This window comes from Schistocerca serialis, chromosome 12 (assembly GCF_023864345.2).
Source record: "Schistocerca serialis cubense isolate TAMUIC-IGC-003099 chromosome 12, iqSchSeri2.2, whole genome shotgun sequence".
Taxonomy (NCBI): Eukaryota; Metazoa; Arthropoda; class Insecta; order Orthoptera; family Acrididae; genus Schistocerca; species Schistocerca serialis.
The window spans coordinates 96,084,004-96,099,477 of record NC_064649.1 but is presented as its reverse complement, the minus strand read 5'-3'; the positions used below and the strand labels follow the sequence as shown (position 1 = coordinate 96,099,477).

At 44.9% G+C, this 15,474-nt stretch overlaps 1 protein-coding gene across 1 annotated transcript in view; it reads right to left on the bottom strand.

The window, feature by feature from the left end:
• Positions 1–829: 829 nt before the first annotated feature.
• The window catches only part of LOC126427966 (uncharacterized), a 113,642-nt gene continuing 98,997 nt past the window's right edge, over positions 830–15,474 (bottom strand). The window contains exon 5 of the mRNA XM_050089853.1: positions 830–1,236. Coding sequence (XP_049945810.1) covers positions 830–1,236 — 407 coding nt within the window. The remainder of the gene's footprint in view (positions 1,237–15,474) is intronic.

Sequence of the window (15,474 nt, the reverse complement as noted above, 5' to 3'; positions counted from 1 at the left end):
ATCCTCCTTTCAAGACACTGTTCATTCCGTTCAACTGCTCTTCCAAGTCCTTTTCTGTCTCTGACAGAATTACAATGTCATCGGCGAACCTCAAAGTTTTTACTTCTTCTCCATGAATTTTAATACCTACTCCGAATTTTTCTTTTGTTTCCTTTACTGCTTGCTCAATATACAGATTGAATAACATCGGGGAGAGGCTACAACCCTGTGTCACTCCTTTCCCAACCACTGCTTCCCTTTCATGCCCCTCGACTCTTATAACTGCCCTCTGGTTTCTGTACAAATTGTAAATAGCCTTTCGCTCCCTGTATTTTACCCCTGCCACCTTCAGAATTTGAAAGAGAGTATTGCAGTTAACATTGTGAAATGCTTTCTGTAAGTCTACAAATGCCAGAAACGTAGGTTTGCCTTTTCTCAATCTTTCTTCTGAGATAAGTCGTAAAAATAGTATTGCCTCACGTGTCCCAACATTTCTACGGAATCCCAACTGATCTTCCCCGAGGTCCGCTTCTACCAGTTTTTCCATTCGTCTGTAAAGAATTCGCGTTAGTATTTTGCAGCTGTGACTTATTAAACTGATAGTTCGGTAATTTTCACATCTGTCAACACCTGCTTTCTTTGGGATTGGAATTATTATATTCTTCTTGAAGCCTGAGGGTATTTCGCCTGTCTCATACATCTTGCTCACCAGATGGTAGAGTTTTGTCAGGACTGGCTCTCCCAAGGCCATCAGTAGTTCTAATGGAATTTTGTCTACTCCCGGGGCCTTGTTCCGACTCAGGTCTTTCAGCGCTGTGTCAAACTGTGTGTTGTTTCGACTCTTTTTTCTTTATAAAGTCCAATAGTGCTCAAAGCCATACATCAGGTATCCCGAATTTCGTCTGTGCTTGTGGTTTCTTTCACACCAAGCGTGAGGTGCCGAGCTGATCGACCGTCCACCGCGTCCCTGAAGAGCCGTCGAGCTCTGGTCACGTGAGTCGCACCTGGCGCTGCTTTCATTTGTCTGCGTGATTACGCGCCTTGGCCACGCCCCCACACCCACCCCGTCCCCCGCCCCCGCCCACACGCCCCCGCTATCGCACAGTGGCGCACATGCGAGCGCGAGGAGGCCGTGAGACGAATGGCCCGCCGCCGCCGCCGCCGCCGCCGCCGCCGCCGCCGCCGTGTGGTCGGCCCCAGCCTTATCTGGGACCCTGTGGTGTGGTGTGGGCGCGCGTTTGTTCAGGTTATCACCGGCTGCCGTGCGGGCCGCATCGCCGCGCGATGGCCATCACGCACCCCGGCCATTAATCTCTCTGCCACCTGGTCGCTATCTGGCGATGGATTGGGCCTCGGCAACTGCCCGAGGATCACTTGAACGAGTCAGCGAAGTGTCGGCCGCCTCGGACTACTTGCCCCAGGTATCGCTGTCTGACAACTTGCTCTAGCAGCTTCTTTAGACCCTTCGATCCTCATCTGTAGCAGTGGTTTGCAACCTCGCGAGGCCAAACAGGCCGCTCATTCAGTGGCTGCGAGAGCCTCGCCAAACAATTACAGCACCTACGAACATTATTCTGAAGGGAGGGGGCTCGCAAGGGGATCTCCCCCCCCCCATCCCAGAGGCATGGAATCGCCCCTTTTGAGAATCCTCAGTATTGGAACTAACAGTCTAGTCTACTGGAATTGCTAGTCTAGTATACTGCAGCGAAGGTCAAGATTTCTGGGCCAGCCCAGTGCCAAGGGCACGCCCACTGGGGTTAGCTCTGTGGGCACTGCCTCAATAGTAGGTCTGTAGATTAATGGCACATCTGTAACGCTGCTGGCAATGCACTAGTGTGCAATTAAGTAGCAACAAAATGTAGTTTCGTTAGAGTCAATAACACAACTGAAGTACGTTGCCCATTAGAATCAACTGTAATAACACTACTTGGAATTTGCTGCGTGCTGAATAATAACTGTACAGTTAAGGGCCCACTAATCACGTAGGTAGTGGTTTATCATTATCAATACGAATGTTATGAATAAAGATTTTTTTAAAAGTACTGATATCAGCTGTCATCGACGTCAGGCTGCGGACCACATCTGGCGCAAATCAAGCGTTCGTCCGGGTGCCGTTCTCTGTCCTATTTTAAAATAATGTGCTCGTGGTAACTAATACCCCAATCCAAAAAGACAAACTAACTTTAACAGCTTTTTAAGAGAGCAGTTTTCCTGCTCAGTAACAAACAAAAATATTTACAGAGGCAGACATATTTTAAGATGTGCTTAATTTTAATTGGCGTTGGTGAATTCGGTCGTGAGCTGAGTAAAGTTGGCGAGAGGGGGATATACTTAATTGTTTGTTAGTTACATGTTCCACCCGTCATTTGAACGATTCTGTTATCGAAATGATCTGGAAAACGTCAGTAGATTGAATCCGTATGCATGATTAACATTAACGGGCATTTCTATAGTCCTACTCATCCAACTACACATAAAATGTAGGTTAGTTTTACAGACCGACAATTTTCACTTAAAAATTATTTCATGGAATGGAAGAAGTTGTGTATGAGAAATGAGTAATTCATCTTTAAAAAATGCTTTCGCAACCTGTCATACATTTTATCCTATTAAACAAATGACCAAAATTTTGGTTGTTCCTTTCTAAGCCACTTGCAGCTTTAATAATAGGTAAGGAAGGTGATTCCTTCCTCTAATGTTGTAGTTACGGAAATGACTGTTCTTTTCAAATTCAAATTGATTATGACAAATTTCAATAGCGAATATTTGTACTGTGGCGGCGCAGTGGAGGTAACTAAACGTTTGAAGACATATCTACATGATGACTGCAGGTGAACACTACATATTATTTTTACTGTTCGCTTTTGTGGAATCAATACTTTATTTCTAAGTAGTGAGTTACCCAGCAAAATTCTTCGGTTGGTTTCCTAAAACCGAACAAAAATTGGACTCGTGACTGTAGTAAAGATGAGACCAGAGTCAATTGCTGTGCAGTCTCGTCCACTGCCATCTACGCTATGAGAACAACAGATACTAACTGTATCTTGCAGGCTGCCTGAATCTGCTCGCGCAACCGTCTGACTCGGTAACTTCGGCGCTTTTTAGCTCTGAAACGGCGCAACGTATCGAATTGTTTCTTATCAATTTTTCTTACAATCTTTTCAGACTGTTTCTGACCACCATATACAGCGCGTTTCAGTTGCCCCTACACGTGAGTTTCATGCAAACCATAATGCTTTCAAATAGCATGTGAAAGATTTTCATATTCTCTCGCTAGCTACGTGTAAACTATTAGTCCTGCGGAAAAAAGAACCGTATCTGTTTGAAGGAAATTTAATGTAGCTAAATGCTGTAAAAAAGTTACCTTCAAATGCATTTTTTGAATAATTTCGAAACCAACGCCTCCAGTGAAAACTTTTACCAGTGCAAAAATTAACTACATTAAATTTCCTACAAACAGATCCTGTTTTTTTTTTTTTTTTTTTTTTTTTCATAGGACTAATAGTTTGCACGTAGCAAGCGAGAGAATATGAAAATCTCATGTGTCCTTGAAGGCATTGTGAGTTGCATAGAACCTATCGGTAGGGGCAGCTGAATCACATTGTGTACTTTTTTCCATCAATGCCAACGTCGTGAAAAAGTTACTGGTTTCCACTGTGAAATTTCAACTACATCACTTGTATGACTGCCTAAGGCTGACACTCCGTCAGGTATAGTAACAATCCATTTCAGACAACAGCACCTAACCAAGAACCAACTCCTCGTCTATCAGCAGGCTGCGAAGAACTACAGGAATGAAGATGGCGGGTTGGCCCAACTTTCAGGACATTGTGATCATTTTCAATGCCACAGGACACAACCGACACTATATACGAACTACAGTCTCAACAGAAGTGGGGCCATGGGCACAGTGTTATCATTTGTAGGGGAGGGGAGAGGGATGGTTCTTATAAAAACCATTACACCGTTGCTAGAGTGCACAATCTTATCAAACGTATCCTGTATGTAATGCGGAACTGACCATAAGATGTGTTGAGAGGCGGACCCGCCAGTATAAAAGGAGATGGGGAGTACCAGGCTGCCCGTAGAGAAGCAGTAACAGTAGAATCAGGGAGTCAGCAGAGGTCAGTAGATCAATCATTGGGTGTCACCTGAATAACAAATCCATGAGGGACTCTTTCAAAGCTGTCCAAGTCGATTGTTGATGGTACGACCATGAAGTGGAAACGGGAAGTAGGGAGTTAAGAGGACTAAGGTATAAAGGCCAAACAGCTCCTCATAAGCCACACATTGCTGGAATCAGTGCTCGACGATGCATGAGGTGACGGTAATATCGACGGCTGTGAACAGTAGATGAGTGGAAACGGAGGATTTCTGAGTGATGAATCAAGCTGTATGGTGTGGCAATCCGATGTAAGGGTTTGGGTTTCGCAAAAGCCTGGAAAACTTTAGTTGCCATCTTATGTCGTACCACAGTGAAGTACAGAGGACGTGGTGCTGAAGTATGGAGGTGTTTCTCGTGGTTAGCACGCTTGTCCCCATATTGTACGTAAGCTAACGCTAAATGCTAAAGAATATGACCACATTTTATAGCACTGCATACCACGTATAGTGGAGGAACAGTTCGGAGAGCGCCCTGTTTTAAAGTCGGGTCAGCGAAGCGATTGTTGGTGGACAGTAACATTCGTGAAATGGATCACGATCCAATGAAACACCTTTGGGATGAGTTAGAACGTCGACTTGGCTCCACACCCCAGCGTCTGACATCATCACCTTACATGGTTTGGGCCCTTGAACAATTGGCTGTCATTCCATCACAGACATTAAGACATCTCATACAATGTGTCCCCAGCAGAGATCAAGACGTCATAAAAGTGAATGGTGGACACTTCCGATATTAATGTCCGCTAATTGGTTTTTCGGATATTTTTGATCAGATGGTGTAGCATACTTGAGGTTAATTTGCATTCTTGGTGTTGCAGATTTAATGGGCAGTTGTGTATGTGCCACACCGGAAACCGAACACCTGCTTTACCAGTGGTGCCAACGGAGCACAGCTTCCAGCACTGTTCGCAGACTCGTCCCACTACTGTGCTTCTTGCTTGTAAAGTAACGTCTCCACCGCCGCTGTGATTCTGAACGATGGCGACGCGGACCGGCTCTCTCGCGTCAAGTGCCGAGTTGTCTGCCCAACCAAGTGCAGCGGCAGAGTGCTGGGAGCAGCGGAGGGGGTGGAAAATAAAACACGGAGACTGATGCATCTGGCGTGCCGATAGCGAGGAGCGTCCGCGCCGCCGGAGAAATAAGAAGGCGGGGAATCCCCGCGGCGGTCCGGCCGAGCAGAGTGGCACAATCGCATCTCGGCCGGCGCTCGTTTTTCTCGCCTGCGGGCAGGGCTGCCACCACCCGGCGCCCGAGTCACTAACGCCGCAGCTGCTCTCGTTTGGAAATTCAGGGAAAAAAGGGACGGCAAGTGAGAGGCGGGGAGGGGGAGGGGGTTGGGGCGGGAAGGGGCGCTGCGTGTCGCGGAAGAGGAGCGAGAAGTGGAAAGTCGCAGCCACTTGAGGCGCACGTGTGTTATTTTTCTGGGAGGTGCGGCAGATGGTACCAACCTGCCACTCCACGATAAATCTTTTTCCTCGCTGGCAAGTTTCGAAAGGTGCGCTTCACTCGCCTTCCATCTCGCCGCTGGCTACATGGAAAGAACAGGGCTTTCCGTGTCACTGACCTTCGCTGGAGAAGTGCCACATGTGTTTACATTTCCCATATGTGCAGTCAGCTAATATGCCTACTAAATAAGTCAGTAATTATGGAAATAGCGGAAACAGTACTACCTCTTGACCACCACATACAATTTTTCTGGTCAAATCGCTGAGCTGAGCGGAAACGAAACTCTCTAGAATTTACACAACAGATTTTTGCCCTCATTTTCCTAACCGAAATAAGAATAGAAATGGGAAAAAAGAGTATCAAATTGACTATCGTGACGTTCAGTTTTGCAGAGAAAGATAATTGCTTAAAAGTAACCAGAGAAATTAACAAACTGTTCATAATGAATGAAAATACACACAGATGTTCCAGCGGAGGTTCGAGTCCTCCCTCGGGCATGGGTGTGTGTGTGTTTGTCCTTAGGCTAATTTAGGTTAAGTAGTGTGTAAGCTTACGGACTGATAACCTTAGCAGTTAAGTCCCATAAGATTTCACACACATTTAAACAACACACACACACAAGTGTCACACTGCACAATATTTATTATTTTCTCCTATAGCCCGGTTTTCGCTGTTACTGCATCATCAGGAACAAAGATAAATCCGTGTGGCTGTGAAATTTTGTAAGATCTTAGGTTTTAAACTAGTGCATCTATCGAGTATCTCCGCTCGTTTCCAAAGATGTCAGATGTCGATGGCAGCCTTAATACTAAAACGCGACAAGTTGTAGTTGAAATGCGACGAAAAGCTATTGAAATTGAATAAAATATGTGACACATTACATAATGAACTATATAACGAATTACAACAGTTGTTCTGAAAAGAACATAAACTGAATAGTGAACTTTGGTGAGATGTTCCAATGTGTGGCTGACCAAAATAATCTTGTGACGAGTTCAATATTATAACGAAATAATATATACCTGCTTAATAAACCCCGTAGTTACAAAGTACTACATGAAATTATACATCACATCCATAAAGGGACCAAGACCAACTATCTTCAGACAATGGAAACTAATAAATATGTGACCATTTGTCCAAGCTTAGTACTGAATGACGAGACACAATTCCCTTACTTGCCACTTGCAACTGCAAGCACCACTCATAATGCCATCTAGACCGTGTTGTAAATAGCCCCTCCAGCTGAGATGCCCCATTTTTCCTTTCTTTCAGGTTCTACAGTTTCATTTGTCCTGCTAAAAACTTTTATTTCGTATAATCGCAGCTGCTTCACATATCTGCATAGTCGCACTTCTATAACTTACCTGACTTTATAACTTGCTTGGTTGTAATACTGGACATTTTACAGAAAAAGATTATTTTTGCTTAGTCTCTCACTTGGAACATGTCACCAAAGTTTACTGTCCGCCCCGATAGCCGAGTGGTCAACGTGACGGATTGCTGCCCTACGGGCCCGGATTCGATTCCGGGCTGGGTCGGGGATTTTCTACGCTCAGGGACTAGGTGTTGTGTTGTCATCATCATCATTTCATCCCCATCCGGTGCGCAGGTCACCCAATGTGGCGTCCATTGTAATAAGACCTGCACCAAGGCGGCCGGACCTGTCCCGCAAGGGGTCTCCCGGCTAATGACGCCAAACGCTCATTTCCATTTACCAAAATTCACTGTTTAATTTATTTATCTTTCAGAATAATTGTTGTAATTCGTTAGGTAATACATTATTTAATGTATGACGTACATACGTTCCACAGTTTTTCATCGTATTTCCATTGAAATAACGCCTCTCGTCTTAATCCGAAGTCAAGCCCTAAATGTTTTCATCTTTGGACATGAAATGAGATACTCTTCAGATGGACTAGTTTTTAAATCTTTTATCCTACGAAAACATGACAGCAACAGATATTTATTTTTGCATCTGACGATGGCGTAAGAGGCAAAACGCTTTTGCGAAATAAAATAATAAATTTTGTAGAATATTACGTCAGTCTCGTGTGCCCTTTCATTTATATGTATAAAATATTCCATCACGAACAGACGGAAAAGGCAGTCAGTGGAAGCTTGTGTTAAAGACTTGAGTGAAAGTTTCTGTCCGAAATTTGACGCACTTTATTTGCTGTGCATGGTTTCGAGCACCATTCAAAAGCGCGTTCAATAATTCCCTAATCTATCTTTTTTTTATTTTACTGTGCAAAAGAGAAATGAAAATTTTTGTTAAGTTCAAAAAAAAAAAAATGTTCAAATGTGTGTGAAATCTTATTGGACTTAAATGCTAAGGTTATCAGTCACTAAGCTTACACACTACTTACCCTAAATTATCTTAAGGAGAAACACACACACCCATGTCCTAGGGAAGACTCGAACCTTCGCCGGGACGAGCCGCACAGTCCATGACTGCAGCGATTTTTGTTAAGTAAATTTTGTTTACGTACCAGGTTGATATTAAACTACATGTTTGCCGTTCATGTAATTTTTTGCGTTACAAATGCGTTAACAGTTACGCGAGGGAGTGTTTTTCGTGGAAGGTAGTTTCCTAGGTACACAGCATGTTTCCTAGTAAGTGTATCAATCAAGTGACCCAATTTACAATGTCATGAAAGAACACGGACTAGACAGCACCGTAGCCAATTTTCGTCATCTTTCTACTGTTTTTGGTGATGTGAGACATGAGGTTGTGTTTTGTGCAGCGCTCGTAAAATATTACTAGTTCTACATATTTAAGTGCTGTGGTATATAAGGCGCAGTAAAATGAAAATGAGACAAATGGAAAAAAAGTAATTAAACTGTCTATTATTTCGAAAATAATCGCCACAACTGGGAGAATTGAAGCTTTGAGGGCGGGTCATGAGTCGTGCTTGGGTAGCTCGGATGGTAGAGCACTTGCCCGCGAAAGGCAAAGGTCCCGAGATCGAGTCTCTGAACTGCACACGGTTTTAATCTACCAGGAAGTTTCATATCAGCGCACACTCCGCCGCAGAGTGAAAATGTCATTCTGGACACATCCAGGCTGTGGCTAAGCCACGTCTGCCTAAGCCATGTCTGCGCAATATCCTTTCTTCCAGTAGTGCTAGCTCTGCAAGTTTCGCAGAAGGGCTTCTGTGAAGTTTGGAATGTAGGAGACGAGGTACTGGCAGAACTGAAGCTGTGAGGACGGGTCGTGAGTAGTGCTTGGGTAGCATAGGTGGTAGAGCAGATCCCCACGAAAGGGAAAGGTCTCGATCTCGAGTCTCGGTACGACACACGGTTTTAATCTGCCAGGAAGTTCCATATAAGGGCACACTAGACTCCACTGATTGATTGATTGAGGGGTTATGAGACTAAACGGCGAGGTCATCAATCCGCGATTCCAAAGTCACAAGCGGAAGATGGTTCAAATGGCTCTGAGCACTATGGGACTTAACTGCTCTGGTCATAAGTCCCCTAGAACTTAGAACTACTTAAACCTAACTAACCTAAGGACATCACACACATCCATGCCCGAGGCAGGAGTCGAACCTGCGACCGTAGCGGTCGTGCGGTTCCAGACTGTAGCGCCTAGAACCGCTCGGCCACTCCGGCCGGCATGCGGAAGAGAGAGGCTCCGCTAAAAGTAGACGGATTCAGTCAGAGGAGTCGAAGTGGCAAGCGAAGAAGCCAGAAATACACACAGTACAAGGCATAGAAGGGTAGGCCAAATCTAAAAACTGGTAAAACTGAGGGACAAATGAGCGGTCTTTGCAAGGGTAGTGGTCATGGGTTCCTGACCTAGAAAACACGAAGAGAGGCCCTAACTACAACCACCCAGCCCTGCCCCAGAAGTAAAGTAACACCTCATAAATGAAAATAATAACAACTTTCACATGGGAAACCGGGGACCAATTTGGCCATCTGTGTATTGTCCGCTAATATTAAAGACAATGGAACTTAAATCCTTTACTTAGTACGAAGGGCCAAAAATGGGGCATTCCGCAAATATGTGGGATACCGTCAGTCTGGCTCCACAGCCACTTTGTGGGGGTGGTTCGTTTCGCAAGAGAAAACAATGAGTCAGGTATGACCAATGCATAGACGGCATAAGACAGTAGACTCCTTGATTGTGTATGCGGAGTTTATTACTGAGAGCAATAGTGCACCAGATGTCATTCTGCATTTGTTGACCCAAATGTACGTACATCTGTGTCACAGTGAGACAAGACGGCGAATGCCTTCATGATAAATGTAGGCACTTGCCAACAGCATCATGATTGTACGCAGGCGTGTACCTCTTCGTTCGTAGCAAATCGACAGCCACGGATGTCTTTTCTCACGGTTCCAAAAATACAGGTTTATTACAAATGATTGAAGCGATTTCACAGCTCTGCAATAACTTTATTATTTGAGATATTTTCACAATGCTTTGCACACACATACAAAAACTCAAAAAGTTTTTTTAGGCATTCCTCTTTAGTGATTCGGCAGACATCAAGCCGATAATCAAGTTCCTCCCACACTCGGCGCAGCATGTCCCCATCAATGAGTTCGAAAGCATCGTTGATGCGAGCTCGCAGTTCTGGCACGTTTCTTGGTAGAGGTGGTTTAAACACTGAATCTTTCACATAACCCCACAGAAAGAAATCGCATGGGGTTAAGTCGGGAGAGCGTGGAGGCCATGACATGAATTGCTGATCATGATCTCCACCACGACCGATCCATAGGTTTTCCAATCTCCTGTTTAAGAAATGCCGAACATCATGATGGAAGTGCGGTGGAGCACCATCCTGTTGAAAGATGAAGTCGGCGCTGCCGGTCTCCAGTTTTGGCATAAGCCAATTTTCCAGCATGTCCAGATACAAGTGTCCTGTAACGTTTTTTTCGCAGAAGAAAAAGGGGCCGTAAACTTTAAACCGTGAGATTGCACAAAACACGTTAACTTTTGGTGAATTGCGAATTTGCTGCACGAATGCGTGAGGATTCTCTGCCGCCCAGATTCGCGCATTGTGTCTGTTCACTTCACCATTAAGAAAAAATGTTGCTTCTTCAATGAAAACAAGTTTCGCACTGAACGCATCCTCTTCCATGAGCTGTTGCAACCGCGTCGAAAATTCGAAGCGTTTGACTTTGTCATCGGGTGTCAGGGCTTGTAGCAATTGTAAACGGTAAGGCTTCTGCTTTAGCCTTTTCCGTAAGATTTTCCAAACCGTCGGCTGTGGTACGTTTAGCTCCCTGCTTGCTTTCTTCGTCGACATCTGCGGGCTACGCGTGAAACTTGCCCGCACGTATTCAACCGTTTCTTCGCTCACTGCAGGCCGACCCGTTGATTTCCCCTTACAGAGGCATCCAGAAGCTTTAAACTGCGCATACCATCGCCGAATGGAGTTAGCTGTTGGTGGATCTTTGTTGAACTTCGTCCTGAAGTGTCGTTGCACTGTTATGACTGACTGATGTGAGTGCATTTCAAGCACGAGATACGCTTTCTCGGCTCCTGTCGCCATTTTGTCTCACTGCGCTCTCGAGCGCTCTGGCGGCAGAAACCTGAAGTGCGGCTTCAGCCGAACAAAACTTTATGAGTTTTTCTACGTATCTGTTGTGTCGTGACCATATGTCAATGAATGGAGCTACAGTGAATTTATGAAATCGCTTCAATCATTTGTAATAGCCCTGTATAGAGGAGGAGGAGGAGATCAGTGTTTAACGTCCCGTCGACAACGAGGTCATTAGAGACGGAGCAAAAACTCGGATTAGGGAAGGACTGGGAAGGAAATCGGCTTTGCCCTTTCAAAGGAATCATCCCGGCATTTGCCCTAAACGATTTGGAGAAATCACGGAGAACCTAAATCAGGATAGCCGGAGAAGAGTTTGAACCGTCGTCCTCCCGAATGCGAGTCCAGTGTGCTAACCACTGCGCCACCCTGCTAGGTCCCAAAAGTACCGATGTGGCACTGGGAGTGTATGGACAATGTGTAAGCACTTTCCAGCGAAACTTATGCAGGTTAGTCGAAACCCCCCCCCCCCCCCCCTTGCACTATATGGGCGTGCGTCATCCTGCAACAGAATGATGCCGTGCGTCAACACTCCTGGGCGTTTGGACATGTTGGCCCGCTGAAGTTATTGAAAAGTGTCCACGTACCGCTGTCCGTTGACTGTGGCTCTGTGCTCATGAAAGTCGGTGAGCAGCGGTCCTTGCATCCAGAGGTGAAGGTCATCATGACTTTCCCGGAGCTGTCGTGCACACCTTTCGATATTTTCGCTGCAGGTGAGTCCACGTGCTTCTGCTTCCCGGCTCAAAATGACGGCCCCGTCTTCTGTCTCCCGCCACAGTACGGGAAAGAAAACGATGGATATTCTTCACCGTTATGCTGTTCCAGGTGTTGCACTGCTGTCGATATTCTGCTCAACTTATGATTTCCGTCAGGCTCTGAGGAATCGACTGCACGTACAATTCCCGGAAGTTCAGGTGCTCTGCCACGATCGCATGAGCGGTACCGTGGCTGATACCCAACGTGAGCCGTATGTCTTCCACCGTGCAGCGTCGCTCATACAGAATGTTTCCGTCAGAGCGGGCAAAAATTTAGCAGGACGTAGAGGATGTTCCACTGAACAAATTGAGGTAGGGAACCTGAGGTCGGAGAAGCCAGCTTAAGGAAATAATACGAATAAAATCACATTTCTGTGTCTTTTTTTTTTTTTGTACTTACATAAGTTACTGTTAACCGCCAATTCCATCAGTGATACAGTGAATGTAGCATTTGTACTGCATCTTGCTCTACCTTGCAAAATCTGCTGGAACTGACGGCCATCAACCGCAATGCAAGCATGACATCGCCGAAAAACATTCTATTTAATTTTATCCATATTTTGCACCTTCAAACGTGACTTTACTCAATACACTCGAGGTATGAATTATAAAACGCCTTCTGTCACATTTTTTAGTGTTTTATTCAGTCCACGATACATTTCGGACCCTGTGGGTCCATCTTCAGGTGTAATTCGCCTTAATACATGCTTTATTTGTTCTCTTGAATGATATGAAATGCATATTCCTGTCACGAACAGGTTTGATGTTAGGTTATGAATTATGTAATTTTCCGCGTCTGACTTACTAATTTTGACAACTAATTCCGCCTTGTTACCTACTGGGACCTCATATAGAAGTAACTTTAGATATCCCCATAGGAAATAAACAAACGGGGTTCAGGTCAGGTGACGTCGCAGGCCATGGAATAGGACCTCCCCTTCCAATCCAGCGACCAGCAAATACAGTATTGAGATGGTTGGGGACATCCACACTGAAATGAGGCTGTGCACCGCCATGTTGTATCCACTCCCCCTCACAAAGAGCCAGCGTTATGTTCTCCAACAACTCAGATAGAACTGTTTGCACGAACCTCAAATACAGGTGGCCATCCGGGGGGTCAGGTAGGATATACAGCTCAAGGAGATTGTCGCATCCAATGCCGGCCCAGATAATCACAGGAAAACGTAATTGAGGATTTCACTCTATTGCAGCATTCGGGTTTCCCCACATCGCACACATGGCTATTCCTCCTCTTGGAAATACAATCACGATCTACATCTACATCTACATGGATACTGTGCAAATCACATTTAAGCGCCTAGCAGAGGGTTCATCGCACCCCCTTCACAATTCCCTATTATTCCAATCCCATATGGTGCGCGGAAAGAAAGAATACCTATAGCTCTCACTACGAGCTCTGATTTCCCTTATTTTACCGTGGTGACCGTTTCTCCCTATGTAGGTCGGTGTCAACAACGTATTTTCGCATTCGAAGGAGAAAGTTGGTGATTGGAATTACGTGAGAAGATTCCGTCGCAACGAAAAACGCCTTTCTTTTAATGATGTCCAGCCCAAATCCTATTTCATTTGTGTGACACTCTCTCCCATGTTTCGCGATAATACAAAACGTGCTGCGTTTCTTTGAACTTTTTCGAAGTAGTCTGTTAGTCCTACCTTGTAAGGATCCCACACCGCGCAGCAGTATTCTAAAAGAGGACGGACAAGCGTAGTGTAGGCAGTCTCCTTAGTAGGTCTGTTACATTTTCCAAGTGCTCTACCAATAAAACGCAGGCTTTGTTTAGCCTTCCCCACAACATTTTCTACGTGTTCCTTCCAATGGAAGTTGTTTATGACTGTATTACCTAGGTATTTAGTTGAATATACGGCTTTTAGATTAGACCGATTTATCGTGTAACCGAAGTTTAACGAATTCCTTTTAGGATTCATGTGGATGACCACACACTTTTCGTTATTTAGGGTCAACCATTCAGATATCCTTTCTAAATCGTTTTGCAATTTGTTCTGATCTTCTCATGACTTTATTAGTCGATAAACGACAGCGTCATCTGCAAACAACCGAAGACGGCTGATCAGATTGTCTCCTAAATCATTTATATAGATAAGGAACAGCAAAGGACCTGTAACACTACCTTGGGGAAGGCCATAAATCACTTCTGTTTTACTCGATGACTTTCCGTCAATTACTACTAACTGTGACCTCACTGTCAGGGAATCACAAATCCAGTCACATAACTGAGACGTTATACCATAAGCACGCAATTTCACTACGAGCCGCTTGTGTGGTACAGTGTCAAAAGCCTTCCGGAAATCCAGAAATACAAAATCGATCTGAAATCCCTTGTCAATAGCACTCAACACTTCATGTGAATAAAGAGCTAGTTGTGTTTCACAGGAACAATGTTTCTAAACCCGTGTTGACTATGTGTTAATAGACAGTTTTCTTCGAGGTAATTCATAATGTTTGAACTCAATGTATGTTCCAAAATTTTGTTGCGTATCGACGTTAATGACATGGGCCTGTAATTTAGTGGATTACTCCTACTACCTTTCTTGAATATTGGTGTGACCTGTGCACCTTTCCAGTCTTTGGGTACGGATCTTTCGTCGAGAGAACGGTTGTATATGATTGTTAAGTATGGAGCTAATGCATCAGCATACTCCGATGAAGTAAGTCCTCGTCAGTAATCAGGCTCGCCCTCCTTGTTTCCTTGCAGGAAATGAAGAAAGCACGTTAAATAAACAGCACAGTGCGAGTAACCTTGTACGTATGTTATTTGTGAATAAGCTGGAAAACGGTAATGCTACAGAAAGCAGTAAACAAGTTTTCTTCCCTATCTCCTTAAGCCGGCTTCTCTAAACCCAGGTTCCCTACCTTAGATTGTGCAGTGGAGCATCCTCTGTGTCGTGCAAAATTTTTGCGCGCTCTTACGGAAATACCTTCTATATGACCACAGAATTCACCGCAGCAATGACGTAATGGGCAATGGACACGATGAGCCTACCCTGGCCGAATACTGTCTGTCAGTGACACCCGACCTCCCCGCAGACACAAGCGCACGTGACATGCTGTGTTCGCCATACACTGCAGAAACTAGGGTATGAATTTTATTCCCGCCTCTCCTTTCGCCGTCAAAAAAGCCGCGCTACACCTCGCTTTTCCTCTTTCCGGCCTCCATACTGAAGTCGAACGTCCACGCGACTCGCTGGCCTCGAGTCGAGTACATCCAACAGACTGAGAGGCACACACATGCCTTGCTCATACTGTGGCATCAAGCAGTCAGGCCTGCAAGATGAGTGGTCTGCCAAGCGAGTGGATTCATTCTTATTTATCGAGTAACATGAACTCTCGTACTCACAATTAAGTCACTAATCAACCTCCTGTATGAATAATACGCAACGGAAACGCACATCTGACTATCAGTGATTTACAGAACTTTGACTGTTCACTACGCACTGGCAATACCACATTTCCTTTTTTCTTTTATTTAACAGCTTTTATCAACACGTGGCCATCGCACTGAATATGAGTGGCGCACACATTATAAATTCTG